General features: G+C 38.8%; 1 protein-coding gene across 1 annotated transcript; it reads right to left on the bottom strand.

The window, feature by feature from the left end:
* Positions 1-3,627: 3,627 nt before the first annotated feature.
* LOC110916339 (flocculation protein FLO11) lies at positions 3,628-6,144 on the bottom strand. Its single transcript, XM_035985418.1, has 3 exons — positions 5,614-6,144; positions 4,695-5,268; positions 3,628-4,532 (listed from the first exon to the last, which is right to left on the bottom strand). The coding sequence occupies exons 1-3, from the start codon at positions 6,142-6,144 to the stop codon at positions 3,766-3,768; spliced, it is 1,872 nt and encodes a 623-aa protein (XP_035841311.1). The 3' UTR covers positions 3,628-3,765.
* Positions 6,145-23,841: the final 17,697 nt, after the last annotated feature.

Below are 23,841 nucleotides of genomic sequence, written 5' to 3'. Positions count from 1 at the left end.
TCGATAACAGTGTGAAACGGCTGATAAGGATCATTAGGGTTCTGTATGATTAACTGATGTCACGACGTAACCTATGCATTATGACGAAACACTGATGTCGACGAAAACCTGGGGGTTTCGCCGAGGGTGATAACGACGAAACCTTAGGGTTTAGTCAAGTGAGAGTCATGACGAAACAAGGAGTTTCATCAAGGGTTAAACAAGCACAGTAACTCGGTTAGGTTTGTTAAGGGTTAACTGGGTTAGTTAGTTGTTGTTAATGATAAGCGTGAGTTGCATGAGCTTGTATAACTGTTAAATGCTATGTGTTAGTTGTTGCTCGAATACTTGTTATGATCATGACTGTTACTTGAACTATGTGATTATCAACTGATTACGCATGTATGAACACTATAGGCTTGGATTGAATTATTTGTGAGCAAGTAGTTAATTTTACCGAGCAAACCGAGGTGAGTTCACACACTTTCTAAGGCATGGGATTCCCGGTGGTTGGGAATGGGTTAAAGAATTAAAACGGAACCTACATATCCTCCTTGGGTAGGATATGTATGGCTAACCTCCTTGGGTAGGATGCCAATATTAATCCTGCGTATTCTCCTTGGGTAGAATACGTACGTTCGTCCTCTTTGGGTAGGACAACAACCTTAAACTTACTAGACAAAACTCTATCATTAAGTCCCTCATTTTATATCGACTTAATCGCCGAGGCCGATCACGAGCGGGTCATTAGTTAATAGCGCTATTAGGTTCGACAAACCTCACACCGTGCCGTTCGGACGGGCGTGTACTAAAGGATCATGGCAAACTGTCAATGATGATAGACATTGACGTAGGGCACAACTATTGTTCGTCAGTTGTCGATATGGTAACGGTCTAGTAGTTCACATGGGGAAGCACCCACTGATTATGGATATGGTTTGGGAAACAAAAGTTACTGGTTAACTCGTGGTCTATGAAACCACTTATGGTTTTCAAAACAAACATGTAAAACTAAACAACCAACTGTGAACTCGCTCAACTTTGTTGTTGACTCGTTGTTACATGCCTTGCAGGTCGTTAGGTGCTTATGGAGCTTGCACGAGGAGGCGTAGTCATTGTGGGAGATGGACAGATGTGTGCCATGTTAAACATTTGAAACATTTAAACATGTGATTTGTTTTTAACATTATGCCTCCGCTTACAACTTAGATTATGTTTTGTTTGGACACCAATTGTATTGTGTTGGATTTTATAAATTACTTATATGGTTGTTCAATATGATTGGTAGCATGATCCAGGTCAGTCACGCCTCCAAGCGGTGATAATTCGCATGTGGATTTTGGGGGTGTGACAATATATCATTGGACTCATAATTTTAAGATGTGTCTAATGGTATAATCTGGTAAAGACAGTTTTCGGACAATTTTCGAACGTTTTTAACGGTTTTGAGGTGCAGTACAGGAAGCTTGTTCGTACATTTGTAAATTGTTCGAGTTAACAAGTCCACTGTTTCTTGCTTTGGCTCGTGATTTATTAGTTTTTAACAAGCTTCTATTTTACATAACTTGGTTCAACGATGAACTCTCCAAACATTGATTCCCAATGTGAGTTGATCCGGCAAAAATTCGATAATTTCGGTTACATTGAGGGTGAAACCGTAGAAGACTTTATCAGTAGGTTCACCCACCTGCTTTCTGAAATCGAGAAGATCGAATTAAATGTGACATAGGGTAGGATCAACAAGACTTTTTGTTTCAACATTCTCTCAACATTCTATAGGCTAAAATTATAGCCTAATACCCATATAAAGTGAAGCTCTGCCTCGTTGTAAGTATTATAACCCTGCTATTACCCTACACGATCGATCTAGGGCTCCGTAACGCATGTTAAGGCTCTGCCTGACTCAGTCGTTGGAGTTCTGTCTCGTGTTTCACTCGATTGATCTAGGATTCCGTAATGCATGTCAAGGCTCTGCCTGACTCAGTCATTGGAATTTTGTCTCGAGTTGTACGGTTAATGTGATTTGGGTTATCTTACTAACACATGTGCATTGTTTAATATTAACCAGGAAGCTATAATATTAATCAGGATGCTATAATTTTACCAGGAAGGAAGCCTGTAGAAATACGTAAGCCTATAAATGTGAGTCATCCCCCTTTTATAAACGCTTTTTGTAAACTGTTTTTACAAAACCTCAAATGTTTTAAGATATAATCAACAGTGATTGAGTCTATGTATTCTACAATTACTGCTGGTATGTTGGGGTTTTGTATACAAAATGTGAAAGATGTTACCTTGGACAACGAGTTAGCCAATGAGTAATATGACCCACAAGTCTGGTGTGGATAGTACTGAATTTGTAATTGTGTAGATATAAACATTGTAATCGCTCTCAATACTGTGAAATTTTAAAAGATGTTTTGATTAAACTGGGATGCACTCACCAGTATTTCTTGCTGATAAAATGTTTTTAAAACGCATTTCATGTAACTTAGTGTGAAGCCAATAGAAGTCAGCTGGAGAGCACTGAAAGCTTAGAAAAGTGGCTATAAAATAAACCTAAATAAAAAGGAGAATTGTTTTCAATAATTAGGGTGTATCCCTGTAAATATATTACAAATAAAGATCGGGTTTATCCCAATTGTTTATTATAAAGATATTATCAGCAAAAACTTGGGTTTTATCCCATTTATCTATTTTAAAAATTTTGGTGTTTAACTCTGATAAAAATATTTCCTAACTACGGTACTGATGAAACTTTCCGCTGCCAAATTAATAAACAACGATACCGTCTGACTGGGAGCCGCTCCTAGGCTGGGGTCGGGGCTGTGACAGAACCCCCCCCCCCCCAAATTGCGCTACTAAACCCAATAATCCATTTGAAAGTTTTTGTTATCCCATAACTTAAAAAGATCCGAACCTATCAGTATTTCATGATTTGTTTCGAGCAGTAAGATAAAAATGATACCTTGTTTGTTTTTGATGTCACGAATCCACGGCCCTTTTCTCCACCTCTTATCCCTCAAATGATAGTTCATTGTTAAACCACATAGCTACCTTCTTCCACTATAATATCCTTAGCTAGCGTTCCGAATCTTTCTAGCTTCGCACCAACAATATCTCCCATTACAGTTGTTACTTCCACTTCCTTGTCGACTTCCACCTGGATATTGTTCAAAACCTACACTAATACACCTCATGATATAAGAGTAGGACCGCTAGGATTGGTAGGAGATACCCTCTTGCTAGAATCGTCCCTCCTAACCTCCTGGTCGTTCCGCTCCTCTACCGCGTTACACTCTTCTAGAACCCCCTGACTACCTCTATCATTCTCTAGCCCCAAAAGCTTGTTAAGTTGGATCGGGTCCTCTCTTTTAATTCTTGTTCATTTCTTGGGGCTATTTTCCTTAATCGGGCTACACTTATTAGGCTTACCTTTCGATTTAGATAGAATATACCTCTATTTGGTAGATTAAATCAATACATACTTGTCACCTATTTAGCACTATGTAATACAAGAAATTTAAACAAATTTGAGAACCGGTTTTAGACACATCTAAACAAAAGATACAAAGAGATCAATATGAGCCTGTGGATCTTATTTTATGTTATACATTCTAATTTGCTAGTTTATTTGCACACCCGAAATTGATAATGTTTTAAAATTGAGATAAAAGTCATTTTATTTGGTCAATATCTCGGAAGCCGTGTTCCTTATTGTCTTACACATCTTTGTTACACTTAGTAATTATATGAAGTATATGAGTAACAAGAAGAAGAAAAAATCTATCTCTTGCACACGACCCCTCTTCCGTTTAAACCACTTTGACACCTAAGGCTTGGCAACTCCAAGTTCAAAGATGAACCGTTTTCATGGTTGTTGCCCTTAAACTTAGCAACAGAACAATCGGTCTCAAATGAATCAGTAGTCACAAACTTGTTATCCCCACCCATCACAGGCATTAACACACCCATTTTCACCTTGCTCACATAGTCACTCCTGTAAGTTTGGCCTAAAACACCATCCACTTCATCACTTAATGAGAAGAACTTGAACTTGAGATCAAGATGAGCAAAGCAATCATCATCGGTTATACCATAGTTATGGATTCTTGATTCTTCTTTTGTTATTGGAACCACTTTGGCTGTGATCCTGAACAGGTTTTCAACTTCTACAACGATGTTGTTGGCATCTTGAATCCGAGTGATTGATGTTGTGGAAGACTGCCATTTAGAACCTTCGGTTTTTGGTAGATAGATGGTTTCCCCATCAAATGTGATAGAGATACGATCATTGTCGTCATTCCAGTTGGAAGTTTTTTGAGCACTAATTTGTAGTTTATGATTGTCAAAAAGAACCCCAATGGATTGAACCCAGGTAAAATCTCGGCCCATGTTTTTGTTTCGCTTGCCAATGAAGTGGCCATTGATGTGGAGATTGTTATCGGCAACAAGGCAAAAATCTTTATCCTTCTTTCCATGGAAGTAGAAAGTGATGCCATCAGCACCAATGAAGCGAGGATCTTGGCACACTGCTCCCGGCATATCGCAAGCTGCAAATTTACATACATATGTACCGGTGTTTAGGTGGCTATGTGTATGTAATATTTACTCAAATCTAACTGAATTATTATTAAAAGTCAAGGCTGTTGATATACATGAAAAAGTGATTATTAATTAATAAACCACATAAAATAGAGTTATGAAGAACTTACTACAAACTGGCTTGCAGGTAACACAATCAACTGTGCATTGATTAGGACAAGAAGTCGGACAAACATGCTCAGTTGCATAACATTGGGGATAATTGATGTTTTTGCACTTAGCTTTCTTTGGTTGTGGTGGTGGAGCAGGGTACCACGTAGGACGTGATGGGGAAGAAGGTATGGGAGTAGGCGGTGATTGCGGGGTTAATGGGGATGTAGTGGGGGGAGGTGGTGAGGAGGGTGTTGGAATGGTGGACTCTGTCGGTGGAGAAGGAATGGAAGGAGGTTGCGAGGATGGTGTTGGTGGTGAAGGGGTGGTGGGAGGTGGTGATGTTGGAGTTGGTGGTGAAGGGGTGGTGGGAGGTAGTGAGTCTTGTGTTGGTGTAGAAGGGTTGGTAGGAGGTGGGAATGACGGTATTGGAGGTGAAGGGACGGTGGGAGGTGGTGAAGGTGTTTGTGGTGTGGGAGTGGGAGTAGTTGGAGATGGCGGATTAATGGAGGGAGGTGAAGATGGTGGAGGTTCTATCTCTGGCGGTGAGTTGTTGTTGTTGTTGTCGTTGTTATTGTTATTGGTGTTGTTGTTGGTGTTGGTGTTGTTATTGGTGTTGGTGTTGTTATTGGTGTTGGTGTTGGTGTTGGTGTTGTTGTTGGTGTTGGTGTTGTTGTTGGTGTTTGTGTTTGTGTTGTTGTTGGTGTTAGTGTTGGTGTTGTTGTTGTTGTTGTTGTTGTTGTTGTTGTTGTTGTTGTTGTTGTTGTTGTTGTTGTTGTTGTTGTTGTTGTTGTTGTTGTTGGTGTTGGTGTTGGTGTTGGTGTTGGTGTTGGTGTTGGTGTTGGTGTTGCTATTGTTGTTGGTGTTGCTATTGTTGTTGTTGTTGTTGTTGTTGTTGTTGTTGTTATTGTTGTTGCTGCTATTGTTGTTGTTGTTGTTGTTGTTGTTGTTGTTGTCGTTGCTACTACTGTTGTTGTTGTTGTTGTTGTTGTTGTTGTTGTTGTTGTTGTTGCTGCTGCTGTTGTTATCGTTGCTACTATTGTTGTTGTTGTTATTGTTGTTGTTGTTGTTGTTGTTGTTGTTGTTGTTGTTGTTAGTGTTACTACTATTGTTGTTGTTGTTATTGTTATTGTTATTGTTGTTGTTGTTGTTGCTGTTGTTATCGTTGCTACTGTTGTTGTTGTTGTTGTTGTTGTTGTTGTTGTTGTTGTTGTTGCTGCTGCTGCTGCTGCTGTTGTTGCTGCTGCTGCTACTACAAATAGGTTTGCATGACTGACAATCAACAGTACATCCATTATCACAAAACTTAGGACAAACATGCACAAGATTGTGACATTCTTTGTAAGTTGGGTCTTTACAGGTTGCGTGGCTAGGGTTGTTAGCAATACCCGGTGGGGTTGCCGCCTCACCAACGGCTAACAACATCACCACCACAAGCAACGTAACATGACAAACGATTGACCGAGCCATTACAGCCCAGACTTGAAAATACTCTTTTTGATCAAATTTGTTGAGGTAAAGGTATACTCAATTGTTTTGTTTCTGTGTATTGAATTGGTGCTTATTGTGATTGATAGCCTCTATATTTATAGGCAACTTGAATGCATGGATGAACCTCAACAGTTAATCATGTAACAATGAAGTACCTTCGATATAAGATCTTTCAAACCCCTTTTTATTTGCTTGAGGTATAATTTGGCATCCCTTAATTAATAAGGTATATGCTACACTTTTCAAAAAGAAAGGAATCTACCTTCTGCTATATGGCACTTTATGAACCCAATTCCATAAATAAAAGAGAGAATGTGTAAAATAAATAGTTAATTTTGGGTTCTTTCTAACACATCTAATTGGTAAATTAAATTTTAGATCGTCAGGAAACTGTCATTAGTTTGAAAAGTGATCAGTAATAATGTCCCCAAAATCCAGCCATCTCATATTATATATTTGAACCTGATCATAAAGTAAGTTCACTTCAAAGCATCTTTCGTTCCACATAAAGTCAAAATCAATTAATTGACCTTGCTTAATTACTTCTAATGCAACATTGCTTTTTCACATATGGAATCCCTTCGATCACTACCAAGGGATCTTCATGACGTATGTATGATGATAAGTAACTTAAAGGTAACTGTTTCGTATACAACTAGTGCATGAAATTGGATTCTAGAAAAGTTTCATTCTAATTAACATGCCTTATAGCACTTCAGTATTCAACATAAATAATGAATAAATGATTTTAGTAACTTTTTTTTTGAACTGCAAGCTTCATAAACCACAGCCAAAAGCCAAACTTCTAGCAAGAAGCTAGAAGCGGCTGGCACAACAACAAACAAACAGAAGAAGGAATTACAAATCAAAGGACTTCCACATTTGCCAATTAACATTCACATTCTTAGCCATATATATTATTTATCCAACAGCTTCCCCCAAGATTTCTTCATTTTTTGCTTGATGATTTGAAAATACAGTTTTGTTTCTAGCTCTCCATATATCCACCGACTCAGCTGCATTCGCACACATTCGGACCCACTCTTTTCAACAACTCATCCATAGTTGGGATCCTGTTAAGCCTTGTTCTCCATCCAAAAAGAATAATCTTGATTGGCACCATAGTTATCAAAGGCGAAGCACACTCACCACACTTAGGCTCTGCTTAGGGCCTAGGCGATAAGCGCAAAAAAAGCGTGGGCCCGAGAAAAAAAATGCACTTAAATAAAAAAAAAATTAAAGTTACAAAATACTCAAAACCAAAATGTTCATACTTGAAAACAAAAAGTTCACTAAAGTAACAAAGAGTAAAACTTGAAAACCAAAAGATCTTCATCTATCAAAACGATCATCTTCATCAATCATCAAAATCATCAGATGTGTCATCAGCTTCAATTACATAAGCTTCAGCTTCCTCCACTTGGTCTTCTTCACTATCTTCATCGATTAATGTTTGCTTTGAAGATGTTGATTTTGAAGATGAAGGCTGCGAAGATCTCATTCAACTTTCCAAGTCAAGTTTCCATCATCATCAAATACCCGTTCGTCATCCATCTGCCCGGTTAACCATTCATTGCTATCATCAATTTCTTCCAAGGATATCGGATCAAAAGCCACATTCGAATCACACCGATTCTTAAGCAACTTGTTGTACACAAGATCATGCAGTTTTTGATGTTCTAGCATGCTCAAAGGTGCTCCAGTTCCATTCACACCCAGATGCACTACATGTCAAGCTGATCCACTTTGTTGAAATAGCTATCCTGCTGTAGTGACAGTGCTAATCATTAAAACGCAAAACTATTAAAGCAAGTTGTGTACATATTAAAACGCAAACAATTCTGCATTTTTTCAGTCATGCTAATCATTAGATGAAAAATTGTTTAGTATATCATCATTTTAATCATTACATAAAAAATTGTGAATCTAGAACTAGACCAAACAGCAAAACTTGACAACTTTGGGAGGAATTAAAGCAAAGAAATATCTAAATCATATCGGTTATTTTGATATGGTACAATGTTAATATTAGTTGTGTTTATTTTTTTATACGAATCAGTGCAAGAGGTGGTAAGCACTTTGGATCACTATTTTATTTTTAAGTTCACCCGTTTGACCCATTAGATATAAACACTTGTAAGTACAAAGCAACCCGTTTGACCTGTTAATTACTAAAATCATTAACCGACCTGGTAACAATTTGAAGCAATAATCCTTACCTTGTAGCTTTTCTTATTACATGCATACACTAAACCATGAAATCATTATATTTAACTTTCAAGGGATTACGGGTAGAATGGGGATTATCAATCATATTATTATATTTTTAACTGGTGACCTTGTAATTAAACCCAAATAAGCTAGAACAACGAAACGAAAAAAAAAAAAAAGGATATACACTCATACCTCCTACGATTAATAGAGTTATACATTGATTCCAACCGGGAGAATGATCTGCCTTCCTTCCTTCCTTCCTTACACTCATTTCTAGATTCAAGATTCTTCTTCCATAAAACCTACAGATTCATACTATAAGTAAGCCTATGTTACCTTAAAAAGTAAGTGTAATCCAAATCTATGAAGTTAATACGGTAAAATATCAGATATCGGTCAAGGATCGATATTTGAGATATAGGTTATCTCGGTGAGATGTCGGTGGGATATCAGTAATCTATGCAGTTCTAGCGGTCCAAAATCAAATAGCGATCAAGGTCCGCTATATGATATATAGGTTATAGCGTTGGTATAGCGGTGTTATAGTGGTAATTTTTATATCATGCATATTTTTTTTATATGTATAAATATATATATTGAAACATATTTATAATAATATCAAAATTTATAGTAATATCATATTATCATGCAAAATATTAGTAGTAATATCAAAATCCAAAACATGAACTGAGGAAGTCCAGCGATTTAGAGATTTAGATTTAATTTTGTTGAATGATGAACTGATAAAGAACCAACAAATGAAGACTATTGGTCCCAATTTAGGTTTAATTTTGGGTTTGAGCCTTTACTTTTGGGTTTATTTATAAACAAACAGTTAATTAATGTAGGCTTTACCTTACTTTTGGGATGAAATAAGAAAAACCGCTAAAAGCAGTGCTATTACCGCTATACGGGTTTCAAAATAGCGGTCCAATAGCAGGATTTAGCATCGGGTATAGCGGGACCGCTATAAGTAACCGCTATTTGGACTGCTATAGGTTCGTATCTCCGCTAGGCGCTATAGCAGAGCTATAGCACCGCTATAGCACGCTATTGACTGCATAGTCAGTAATTTTAATATAATGCAGAATTTATATATATAGCAATTAAACAATAATAATTCAGCGATATACGGTGATATATCGGTCAAATATCGGTGATATATCGGTTATATCAGTCAATATTGCCGATAAAATCAGTACCGATTTTACTAGAGGACAGATATAACCGATATTAACTGTATAGATCCAAATCAAGTGTACACTACCAAGTTTATGTACATCACCATCTTTGGGCCGGCCTAAGATCATACAAAATTGGAGGTCACAATATTACTTAACTGAAATTTTGAAGACTCCTAAGTGTACTTATTATATAACATCTTCAACGCCTAAAAGCATAAGCTAAATTCTTGAACCTTTTGAGCTTTATTTGAACATTGAACAAGACATATACGCAATCCCAAGTGAGTACATAGTCCCCTTTTTTACGTTTTCTAAATGTTTTGGGGTGATACATATGTGCCTATCACTACTTTCATGTTTTCATGACTTTATACATGGTTTAATTACCTAGTCTGTATAGTACATAGTTTCAAAGACATTTTACATGGTATATTGACTTAATATACCTAGCACTTGGTTTCAAAGACATTGTACATGGTATATTGACATAATATACCTAGTACATGTTTTCAAGGACATTTTACATGGTTTCAAAACAATACACGACATGCTTACATTGTACAAGACATACTGGTGCGTAGAATATACAATGATACATTCATTAATATTGATCACGCCGACGGGTAGTATGTTATGGTACCATATGATTGACAACCCCATTCCCGCTTACTTGGTTTGTTTGGAAGTGACCTTAGGGAATGACAGAATACAATGAACATTTTGATAAACCTTTGTCTTTATAAGGGTTTATCCAACAGTTGACAAGGCTTTAATGTATTCGCCTACAATCCATATATATGTTTACACAATAAAAGCAATTGTTTTATAAGACAAACCTTTTGATTAAACAAGACCTTTGTTTATTCAAAACACTTGTTTTATACAAGACATTTTGATTATACAAGACAAGACAAGACATTTTGGTTGTTTATACAAGACATTATTTTTTGGTTTAAACAAGACCTTTTGTTTACCATACAAGACATTTATGATTTATACCATACAAGACATACATTGTTTTATACAAGACATTGGTTTATGGTAAGTGAGTTAGATAACGAGACGTGTGTAATATGTTAAAACAATGGTGGATACGCCGCTGGTAGTTCCTATATATAAGTGCTTTTATTGTATTACATATCGTAGCGTTGCCCAAATCATTTCAACAAAGACATGACAACACATTTTCATTTGGTTATTTACTTAACCATGCATCATTTCTTTTAAATAAAATGATTTTCATATGATTTCATAAACAAATATTTTTGGTCATAGATTCATGGCAACTTTGAAATAGTTAAACATTTTCTTTTAACATTCAAAGCCATGAGTTTTCATCACAAAACCTATCTTACTCACAGGCATATGCTGACGTTTTATTTTCATATATGTTTCAAGAGCTAATGTTTGATTTTAAGCATGCTACACATAGGACAGATGCGGGCCTTAGTTTACTTTAAAACTTGAAAGACAATTATAATGTTTTATTTCAATTTCCCAAGACAATGTAACCCACTAATTCAATAATACAAAACTTTATGTACCATGTGTTGTGAAACAATAGTTCTGTAACGTGACTTCCCGATGTTTTCGCCGTGGTTTGTTGTTTTACTTGGTCGGGTTGTTACAGGGAGATTGGTATCAGAGCTCATGGTTGTAGGGAATTATGTTATTAGTAATACTTTTGGCCTAGACTATAACCTTTCTAAGACCTTAACGCAAGTTATCTTGTATTTAGATTTTAAAACAATACCATCACCTATCCTTAGGTGATTACCAAAACAAATACACAAGTTACGTATTAGTTTTGAAAATCAATCATCTATCCTTAGATGATTTGTTTTTGGCTTTAAGCCTTCAAAGTTTTCAAAATCTCGTCAAAGTTTGGGTTTTAATAATGTGAACACGTGCAATCTGGAAGGGTGGATGCTTGTACCCTGAGTTTTCTGTCTAAGGCTAGAGTGTTCATACAAATCCGCATTATCGGACCAGTCACTCTTACCTGGGAACTCTTGGGGTGAGTGTCCACCTATAGGCTAAAGCATGTCTTCATGATACATTATAAAGACCCATTTACTTTGATTAGTCACTGTGTGTCGTTTGTTTGTTTTAAGTAACGAACAAATGATTGCAATCCTTATGTTACGTCGATATTTTAACATCTCATTTTGATTATTCAATATCAATCTCATTCGTTTTCTCTCATATTTCCTTCTCTTTTAGAATGACTCCTCGTTAAAATGCTGCTCAAGATGCCGAAATGGTGGCTCTAATTGCTCAGCAGATAGCTGTTGTGCTCCCAAATCTTTTGACTTAACTAAACCAAGCCAACAATAACAACAACAATGCACTTGCTATGTGCAACTTTAAACAATTCAATTCGGCTAAACCGCTCAAGTTTAATGGGTCTGAGGGAGCAACCGGGCTCCTATAGTGGTTTGAGAGTCTTGAGAGCACATTCCGTCATATTCAGCGTCCGAATGAGCGCAAAATAGAGTTTGCATCCAGCATATTCCAAAAGAGGGCGTTCACGTGGTGAAATGGAGTTGTAAGAGATAGCGGTGCGAATGTAGCAATGGCTTAGACGTGGGAAAAGCTTAGAGCTCTGATGATGAAGGAATTATGCCTATGTCATGAACAAAGGGCACTTGAGAATGAGTTCCACGATCTCAAACAAGATAGCGGAGAGCATCGTGCCCACACGGACCATTATGAGGAGCTGAGTTTGCTATGTCCTACAATGGTCACGCCTTTGGATAAGGCGATTGAAAAATTCAATGATGGCCTCCCTGACCCAGTTCAGGATATTGTTACTGGTAGCAATCCCACTACAGTTAGACAAGCCATTGAGTTAGCAGCTACCCTGATTGACTTGCAAGTCAAGAAGGGTAAACTCTATCGCAAAGGTGAAAAGAAAGCATCTGTCAAGACCACACAAGAGAAACAAAAGGGAACCAAGGCCGAATCATCCAAGAAATCAGGAAATTGCAAGGCTTCCAAGAATTTCATTGTTGTTGCATAACCTAACCAAATTTCTCCTAACCGACCAGCACAACCTCTTGCCAAGAAACCATATGATGGTACTGCCCCCTTGTGCAACAAATGCAATTTTCATCACCAACACCATCTACAGTGTCGACATTGTACAAGCTGTGGACGGTTTGGTTATTTTGCCAACACTTGTCGTTCTGCTCCTGCCCCGAATCAAGTGGTTCACAATCCTGTCCAACCACAAGCAAATCTTGCACAACCTCATTACCCACCTGGATCATGCTACAATTGTGGTGATCTTACTCATTACAGAAACAACTACCCGAAGGTGGTTAATGCAAATCCAGCCTGTGGATGAGCATTTAACATTAATGCGAACGAGGCTCGTGCCGACAATGATGTGGTGAATGGTATTTTCCTTGTTAACAATCATCCTGCTTCTACTCTTTTCAATTCGGGTGCCGATAGGAGATTTGTATCCCTAGCCTTTGAACCTTTGCTTTCAATGCCTAGAACTAAACTAGAAAGCCCTTGACAGTAGAGATAGCTAGCGGTGAACCTCTTGTACTCGATTCTGTCATCCATAGTTGCCAGTTGAACCTCAATAACCATCTTCTTCCCATTGACCTCACGCCAATGCAACTCGGGAGCTTTGACGTTATAGTAGGAACGGATGGGTTAACCAAGCACCATGATGAGGTGATCAGTTTCGACAAGATTGTTCGTGTGTCTCTTTCGACTGGCGAGATCTTAGAGGTTCATGGAAAGAAACCCACGAGTAGCCTCAAACTCATAACATGTACCCAAGCCCAAAATTACCTACGAAAGAGCTACGTGGCCTTCTTGGCACATATCGTAGAGGAGCAAGGCAAGGGTAAGACTGTTCAAGACATCCCCGTTGTTCGGGAATATCCTGAGGTGTTTCCTGAAGAGCTACCTTGTTTACCCCAGCACGTCAAGTTGAGTTTCGCATAGACCTTGTACCTGGTACCAACCCTATAGCTAAATCCCCTTATCATCTTACACCGTCTAAGATGTAAGAGTTATAGAAACAGCTTCAGGTGTCACACCCCGACCGCGTATAACATGCAATCGCTGCGGAAAACGTCGGGGAGTGTTGTGGACAGAATTAATTGTTATACAACCATTGAAATTTAAAGTCACATTTTATTTATCAAACACCGGTGTTACATTGTCTTAAATGGAAGTACATGATTCAAAACATAGTTATACTAGTTCTATCTTCACTTTTAGTCTCTAAGGCACAGGTCCGCCCTAGTATTGTGATCAACATCTTATGGAACAGCTCCTGAAAACACATGTGAAAGTAGGTACGTCAGCATAAAAATGCCTGTGAGATACATAGGTTTTGTGAAAATGGGATTCATGACTTAAGTTTAAAGAATGTTTAATAACAGTCAGTCATGAACCTTGTACTTTGTCTTGCTTTGTAAACCATTTGAAAAACGATAACATCAAATGATAGGTATAGATAAGTGCAAGGTTAAGCGAGTAACCAAGTAAAATGAGTTGAATATAATAAGTTGTTTTGTAAGACAATGTTTTATGAAAAGTATGTTATTTGTATAAAATGTTATATGTCTAAACTGAAATGGTTTAGATAACGCTAAGATATGTAATATTATACAAACATTTATATATAGGAAGTACCAGCAGCGTATCCACCATGTTTGCATCATATTACATATTCCACGTTACTCAAACCATTTACCCAAACCAATCCACCATGTAAATTGTTCATGTATAAACCAATGTCAAGTGTTATTGTGTAAACCATGTCAAATGTTTATGTTCAATGTAAATCATCTAATGTGCATCCCAGATGTATCATGTATGGTAAGCGAAATGTATCAACTTAAACCATATGTAAAATGCACAAAACAAGTCGTTGAAGTAAAACGTGGTTTAAATCAGCGTTATGTTCTGTGGAAAAATGCATGCTCTATTGATACTAACATTTATGCGGTATTGTAAACTATGCATACATCCAAGCCTTGAGACTGTGGTGATAAACCCTCAAACAAATTAAAGGTTTATCTAAGTTATGTATATCGAATTCGGTCATTCCTTCCAATCCTATCAAACCCAGGATTTCAGAAACGGGAGTTGTCAATTCCTATGGTACCACTACCTACTAACGAACGGCGTAGCTAATGTTAATGAATGTATTGTCCCATGTTAAACAAACCAAATGTCATAACAAAATGATGGCATGTGATGTAAACAATTGTACTAAGTATGCTAAGTAAACATACGAAGCAGAAATGTTCATGTAAATCAATGTGTCCATATGCTGAGTAAACATATGCAACAGAAATGTTCATGTAAATCAATGTGTCCATATGCTGAGTAAACATATGCAACAGAAATGTTCATGTAAATCAATGTGTCCATATGCTGAGTAAACATATGCAACAGAATGTAAATCAATGTGTCCATATGCTGAGTAAACATATGCAACAGAAATGTTTATGTAAATCAATGCACTAAGTACGCACACAATGGGCATACATAGCATAAAATGTAATGAAATCGTGTACTATAATGTACTAACAACATAGCAGGCATATGATGTGAAAACATGGAAAGCATGGATGTAACAGATAGGCACATGTGTTTCACCCCAAAACAGTTTGTAAAACAGTAGAAAATGGGGTTCTATGTACTCATCTGAGATTGCTTTGGAGTTCTTGTGTAATAACCAAACAATGCTAAAGATCACGTGATATCAAACGGCACCTAATAGGTAGCTATGTTAATATACCGGACCAAATCAGAAGGATCGGATAGTATGCGGGTTCGTAAACCAAACGAGTATGGAGACTCGTGTAATATGGTTTAACGAAGCCTACATACTAAAATGAAACCTAACCTAAGTGCTTACGCCCCATCACGACCCGTTTAGGTAGCTTATGCTACCCTAACGCGTCGTTAGCGTAGAACGCGTTCGGAACGCCTAACATTGCGACCACAAGGTATAACCTCGGAAGGTTATAGCTATGGTCACCTAATGTGTTTGGTCGGATCCTAATGATCGACCAAATGGGTCGGGTTCGAAAGTATAAGCGATGGTTTAGATCGCTTACCTTACGACCCTATATAAGCACTAAACTAAAAGTGACGAGCTAAGTATGTTAGAACATGCTTAACTAAGATTAGAAAACAGGTTTGGCATCAAAACAAACGGCTTTGATGCTCACGAGTAGTTTGGTTACAAAATATGCAAGAATGCACATTTTGGCCGAAACTACGACTCGTCACTGAGCTTAGATAACGTGGTAATCAGTAGGTATAATCACTACGGACTATAACCATCGTGATCACACTCACGTTATGAAGTTCCATGAACTTCGGGTTGACCATAGGCTGGTCAATGCAGAAAGTCAACAAAACATTGACTTTCGGACTCGAAAAGCGAATAAAAGAGCGAAAGAATACTTACGGAGGGTCCCCGAATGCTAATCTAGATCAAAATGGCTCAGGTATGAAACAAAGGTTCCAACTTAGAGCTCTTGATCAGATTGTTTGGGTTTTTGCAACAAAGGGGGGGGGTATTTATAGGAAAAGTAGAGCCGTTAGGATCGTTTCTTGAATATAGTGCCACGATCTTGTGCGTACACTTGTCAAAATATTGTGGTAAGTCAGAACTTGGCCCTTGGCTCTTGATTGGGTGAAAGGGCATTGCCCCTTGATCGAACAAAAGGCCAACTGCATTAAATGCAAGCATTGAATCTGGTCTGATAGTCCCACGCGGCCCGCGTGAAGGTGCAGGCCCCGTCTGATCTGCACCAAGTTTCAGAATTTGCAGTTTTGGTCCCTGTTGCGTGTTTAAGCCATTTCCGACACTTCTAAGGCCCGTAAAGCCAACTATAAGGCCCTAAAATGATGCCTAAAGATTGTGGGCATGAAACATGCTCAAAAATGTTCCGGATGTTGGTTCGTTTGGCCGTACGATCGCGATGTTCGCTTAATTACGACGGAATGCGCATAAGCGTGAAAGACGATCCAAATGACGCGACGAATGGATTTTTCTTATGCCAAACACTAAGGCATAATATTAGGATGCTTACATAAATTTTTGGATGTCCGGATGTATTCAGAACGTAAGTTATGCGCGAAAGTGCAAACTTGTGCACTTTTTGACACTTTTAGCCCCTGAATGATCCAAAAGTTTGTTTTAGCTTACCAAACCCCTCAAAGCCTATTTCTAAGCTATGTAAAGGATATTTATGGTATTTTTAACTTATGGACATGTTCCGGAATGTTCGTTACAGTTCAAATTGGCATACTTTCGCAGTTTGTCAATTTTAGTCCCTGTAAGCGAATTAACTTGTTTTTGCTATACCAAAGCCTTCAAAACTTATTTCTAAGTTATGTAAAGGTTATTTAAGGTATGTTGAGTATATGTTGATGTTCCAGAGTATTTGTCGCATTAAACTGAGTACGTAAGCGATGTAGAGTTTGAAATTAAACAAAAGTCAAAACATGAAAAATGTAAAACACAACGAAACAAACATTGGGATCAAATAACATTGTTTTATTGATAACTGAACTATTCACAATGATTACAAGCACAAATGTTACAGTCTCCCCTACTTGTGGAAATTTCGTCCCGAAATTTATTTAGAGGAAACTCGTGGAAACAGATGCGGATATTTCGCCTTCATTTGATCTTCACGTTCCCAAGTAAACTCGGGTCGACGTTTAGATTCCCAGCGAACCTTGACCAAAGGAATGCGATTGCGTTTAAGCCACTTGACTTCACGTTCCATGATTTCTACAGGTTTCTCGACCAATTTCAGTGTTTTGTCAACACGAATTTCGTCAAGCGGTATGTGGAGGTTTTCATCAGCTAAACACCTCTTGAGATTGGACACGTGAAAGGTTGAATGAACATTTCCAAGTTCAGGAGGTAACTCAAGTCTGTAGGCTACCTTACCGATTCTTTCGACGATCTTGAATGGTCCAACGTATCTAGGTGCAAGTTTTCCTTTCTTTCCGAATCTGATCACTCCTTTCCAAGGAGAGACCTTAAGTAATACTCGATCACCGACTTGAAAATCCAAGGGCTTGCGTTTTAGGTCCGCATAACTCTTTTGACGGCTTCTAGCTGTCTGAAGGTTATCACGAACTTTCTTTACCTTATCTGTTGTCTCTAAAATGAGGGCAGGTCCAGTAAGTTGAGCCTCACCAATCTCATTCCAGCAGACTGGTGAACGACATTTTCGACCATAGAGAGCCTCGAAAGGAGCCATGTTGATGCTGGAGTGATAACTGTTGTTGTAGGAGAATTCAATCAATGAAAGATGTGAATCCCAACTACCACCAAAATCGATCACACAAGCTCTAAGCATATCCTCCAGTGTCTGGATTGTTCTTTCAGACTGACCATCCGTTTGTGGATGATAAGCTGTGCTCAAATTAAGTTGGGACCCCATAGCAGATTGCATGGTTCTCCAAAAATGAGAAGTGAAACGAGCATCTCTGTCAGAAATGATGTTCAAAGGAACACCATGTCGAGCTACAATTTCATCCACGTAGATTTGAGCAAGTTTGTCAGCCGAAAAATCCTCACGGATTGGCAAGAAATGCGCTGACTTGGTAAGACGATCAACGATTACCCAGATGGCATCGTGACCTTTCTTTGTGCGCGGGAGTTTAGTAATGAGATCCATAGTAATGTTTTCCCATTTCCAAACTGGGATCTCTGGTTGCTCCAATAATCCGTAAGGATGCTGATGTTCAGCCTTAACCTTAAGACAAGTAAGGCATTTGGATATGTATAAGGCAATGTCTTTCTTCATACCAGGCAACCAATACTGTATACGAAGATCCTTATACATCTTATCTGAGCCAGGATGAATAGAATAACGAGACTTATGGGTTTCATCCATAAGCAAGGTACGAAGATTGTCTTGGCTTGGGACCCACAAACGGTCCATGAAGTAATACGATCCATTGTCCTTCAGTTCTAGAGCAGGAGTTATGTGATAAGGAAATTCCTTATCCATCAAGCCTTGTGAAACACAAGCTTGTTGAGCCTGAGAAATACGGGCTTGGATATCGGATTGAGCGTGTATAACAGATTGAACACGTACACAATGAAGCTTAGTACGTTCCTTGCGACTCAAAGCATCGGCTACGACATTCGCCTTACCAGGATGGTAGCGAATCTCGCAGTCGTAGTCGTTTAGAAGTTCAACCCAACGTCGTTGTCTCATGTTGAGTTCTTTCTGATTGAAGATGTGTTGAAGACTCTTGTGGTCAGTGAAAACCACACATTTTGTACCGTACAAGTAGTGTCTCCAAATCTTAAGAGCGAAGAGAACTGCACCCAACTCAAGATCATGAGTGGTGTAGTTCTTCTCATGTATCTTCAACTGTCTTGATGCCTATGCTATGACTTTGTTTCTTTGCATCAGGACGCAGCCAAGACCCAATTTAGATGCATCGCAATAAACGACGAAATCATCATTACCCTCGGGCAAAGTTAGGACAGGCGCGTCACAAAGTTTCTGCTTCAAGTGTTGAAAAGCTTCCTCTTGCTTGAATCCCCAATCAAAGGGCTTGTTCTTCTGAGTTAGAGCAGTTAGAGGAACTGCAATCTTTGAGAAGTTCTCAATGAAGCGGCGATAGTAACCCGCTAGACCAAGAAAAGAACGAACTTCAGTAGGAGTACTAGGTGTATCCCAATCCTTAATCGCACTGATCTTGGAGGGATCTGCATGAATACCTTGTTCGTTGACAATGTGTCCTAAGAATTGAACTTCTTTAAGCCAGAATTCACACTTGGAGAATTTGGCGAAAAGTTGCTCTTTCTTTAGGAGTTCCAAAGTGAGACGAAGATGTTGTTCATGATCAGCTCGCGTCTTAGAATATATCAAAATGTCATCAATGAAAACGATGATGAACTTATCTAAATAAGGCTTGCAGACCCTATTCATTAAGTCCATGAAAACAGCAGGAGCATTAGTCAAACCGAATGGCATGACTGTAAACTCATAATGCCCATAGCGAGTACGGAACGCTGTCTTGGGAACATCTTCTTCATGCACACGGAGCTGATGATATCTAGATCGAAGATCAATCTTTGAAAAATAAGAAGCGCCTTGCAATTGATCAAAGAGATCATCAATGCGAGGTAGAGGATATCGATTCTTGATGGTGAGTTTGTTAAGCTCACGATAATCGATACACATCCTAAAAGATCCATCCTTCTTCTTTACAAAAAGAATGGGAGCACCCGATGGTGAAAAGCTAGGTCGGATAAAACCTTTGTCAGAAAGCTCCTGAAGCTGCTTAGATAATTCTTGCATCTCTGACGGTGCAAGACGGTATGGAGCTCTGGCAATGGGATTTGCACCAGGTACGAGATCGATACGGAACTCGACTTGGCGTGCTGGAGGTAGACCAGGTAACTCTTCAGGGAAAACTTCAGAATAATCCCGAACGACAGGAATATCTGAAATAGTCTTACCCTTTCCTTTATCTGCTGTAACATGTGCTAAGAAAGCCACATAGTTCTTCCGAAGATACTTCCGTGCTTTAAAACAAGACATAAGTCTGAGACCACCGGCAGGCTTCTCGCCACGAACCTGTAGGATCTCGCCTGTTGACAGCGGCACACGAACAATCTTCGCAGAACAAACTATCTCTGCATGATGCTTAGATAACCAATCCATTCCCACAATAACGTCGAAGCTTCCAAGTTGCATTGGCGTGAGGTCAATAGGAAAAATATGGTCGTTAAGGTTCAACTGGCACTTGCGTAGAACAAAATTAAGAACGATGGGTTCTCCACTGGCAACCTCTACTGTCAAAGGTTTACCTAGTTTCGTTCTAGACACGCGAAGCATTGTCTCAAAAGATAATGACACAAAACTCTTGTCGGCACCCGAATCAAAAAGAACAGATGCTGGCTGATTATTAATAAAGAACGTACAGTTCACCACCTCGTTGTCTGCTTGTGCTTCTTGTGCATTCATGTTGAAGACTCGACCTCGAGCCTGTGCCTGATTCTGGTTTGCATTCTGGTTCTGGTTGGCTAGCCTGGGACACCGATTTCTGTAGTGGGTCAGATCCCCACAGTTATAACAAGCACCTGGTGGGTAGTTTGGTCGTGCAGCCTGACCCTGTTGTTGAGCAACTTGTTGAGCAGGGTTCTGAACTGCGCGATTCTGAGCAAACCGACAAACATCGGCAAGATGACCCGACTTCCCACAGTTAGTACAGAAACGGCACTGATATTGCGGCTGATGGTGACTGTTGCATTGATTGCACAAAGGTGCACTTCCTGAATAGGGCTTCTTTGCTGGAGGCTGGTTGGGAGCTGCCTGGTTAGCTTGGGCAGTGACAGCATAGTTTTGGGAAGCCTTATGCTTCCTTGACCCCCTTGAGGAACCAGAATCCTTTCCCTTCTTGTTTTGACCTTTCTTGCTATCTTCCTTATCAGCCGACTGTTTCTTGCCCTTGTCGCCCTTCCTGTGTAGCTTATTCTTCCGAATCTGCGACTCAGTCAGTGTCGCTGATAACTCGATTGCCTGACGGAGTGTGGTAGGGTTGCTACCAGTGAGGATGTCTTGTACTGAGTCAGGTAGGCCGTCGATATACCTTTCGATGGCCTTATCGAGTGGGGTAACCATAGTTGGGCAAAGCAGACTCAACTCCTCAAACCTATCAGTATAAGCCCTGTGCTCGCCACTATCTTGCCTCAAAACATCAAATTCTTTCTCCAACGCTCATTGTTCATGAATAGGACAAAACTCCCTCATCATAAGAGCTCTCAGTTCAGCCCATGTCTGAGCTAGAGCAACTTCTGCACCTTGATCTCTCATAACCCCATTCCACCATGTAAGAGCCCTCTTCTGAAACACGCTTGAAGAAAACTTGACCTTGCGATTATCCGGACACTGCACGTGGCGAAAAGTGTTCTCGATGCTCTCGAACCACTGAAGAAGCCCAGTTGCTTCCTCAGAACCACTAAACTTGAGTGGCTTAGCCGAGTTAAAATCCTTGTATTTGCATGTACCATTGTTGTTGTTGTTGGCCTGGTTCCATTGAGCAAAGAGATTTGGGAATTGAGCAGCCATCTGCTGCGCAATAATTTCTGCCAGCTCGGCAGTAGCTATCGAGGAGGCATTCTAGAAGAGAAAAACATGAAATGAAACGAGTGAGATGATTGGATGAAGAGAATGAGATGAAGCAAAATCAACAAAAGCAAAGATGGCGGTTATGCATCGCAAAGCAAACAAGCGACATGAAATGTCTAGTCAAAGTAAATAGGTCAGATTTAGTGTATCGCGAAGACATGCTCGCCAATAAGTGAACACTCACCCCAAGAGTTCCCAGGTAAGAGTGACTGGTCCGATTATGTGGATTTGTACGAACACTCTAGCCTTAGACAGAAAACCCAGGGTACAGGCATTCCCTCTTCCAGTTCGCACGTGTTCACACTATTAACCCAAAACTTTGACGGGATTTTTGAAATCCAAAGAGGTTCAAAACCATATAACAGAGGGTTCAAAACCTTATAACAGAGGGTTCAAAACCTAGTAATCAATCATCCTAGAACAAATGATTAATTTTCAAAGCGGATTCGGGACCGAAGTTCCCGTTGTGGTTATCACCTAAGAATAGGTGATGTGCATGTTTTAAACTCTAAACACAAGATAACTTGTCTTAGGGTCCTAGAAAGTTATAGTCTAGGTCAAAGCATTACTAATAACCTAATTCCCTATAACCAATGGCTCTGATACCAACTCTTCTGTCACACCCCGACCGCGTATAACATGCAACCGCGGCGGAAAACGTCGGGGTGTGTTGTGGACAGAATTAATTGTTATATAACCAATAGAAATTTAAAGTCACATTTTATTTATCAAACACGGGTGTTACATTGTCTTAAATGGAAGTACAGGATTCAAAACATAGTTATACTAGTTCTATCTTCACTTTTAGTCTCTAAGGCACAGGTCCGCCCTAGTATTGTGATCAACATCTTATGGAACAGCTCCTGAAAACACATATGAAAGTAGGTACGTCAGCATAAAAATGCCTGTGAGATACATAGGTTTTGTGAAAATGGGATTCATGACTTGAGTTTAAAGAATGTTTAATAACAGTCAGTCATGAACCTTGTACTTTGTCTTGCTTTGTAAACCATTTGAAAAACGATAACATCAAATGATATGTATAGATAAGTGCAAGGTTAAGCGAGTAACCAAGTAAAATGAGTTGAATATAATAAGTTGTTTTGTAAGACAATGTTTTATGAAAAGTATAAAATGTTATATGTCTAAACTGAAATGGTTTAGATAACGCTAAGATATGTAATATTATACAAACATTTATATATAGGAAGTACCAGCGGCGTATCCACCATGTTTGCATCATATTACATACTCCACGTTACTCAAACCATTTACCCAAACCAATCCACCATGTAAATTGTTCATGTATAAACCAATGTCAAGTGTTATTGTGTAAACCATGTCAAATGTTTATGTTCAATGTAAATCATCTAATGTGCATCCCAGATGTATCATGTATGGTAAGCGAAATGTATCAACTTAAACCATATGTAAAATGCACAAAACAAGTCGTTGAAGTAAAACGTGGTTTAAATCAGCGTTATGTTCTGTGGAAAAATGCATGCTCTATTGATACTAACATTTATGCGGTATTGTAAACTATGCATACATCCAAGCCTTGAGACTGTGGCGATAAACCCTCAAACAAATTAAAGGTTTATCTAAGTTATGTATATCGAATTCGGTCATTCCTTCCAATCCTATCAAACCCAGGATTTCAGAAACGGGAGTTGTCAATTCCTATGGTTCCACTACCTACTAATGAACGGCGTAGCTAATGTTAATGAATGTATTGTCCCATGTTAAACAAACCAAATGTCATAACAAAATGAAGGCATGTGATGTAAACAATTGTACTAAGTATGCTAAGTAAACATACGAAGCAGAAATGTTCATGTAAATCAATGTGTCCATATGCTGAGTAAACATATGCAACAGAAATGTTCATGTAAATCAATGTGTCCATATGTTGAGTAAACATATGCAACAGAAATGTTCATGTAAATCAATGTGTCCATATGCTGAGTAAACATATGCAACAAAAATGTTCATGTAAATCAATGTGTCCATATCCTGAGTAAACATATGCAACAGAAATGTTCATGTAAATCAATGTGTCCATATGCTGAGTAAACATATGCAACAGAAATGTTCATGTAAATCAATGCACTAAGTAC

The sequence above is a fragment of the Helianthus annuus genome, chromosome 16 (genome assembly GCF_002127325.2).
Source record: "Helianthus annuus cultivar XRQ/B chromosome 16, HanXRQr2.0-SUNRISE, whole genome shotgun sequence".
NCBI classification, from domain to species: domain Eukaryota; kingdom Viridiplantae; phylum Streptophyta; class Magnoliopsida; order Asterales; family Asteraceae; genus Helianthus; species Helianthus annuus.
Note: the sequence above shows the minus strand (reverse complement) of the source record. Positions and strands in the feature narration are given on the sequence as shown.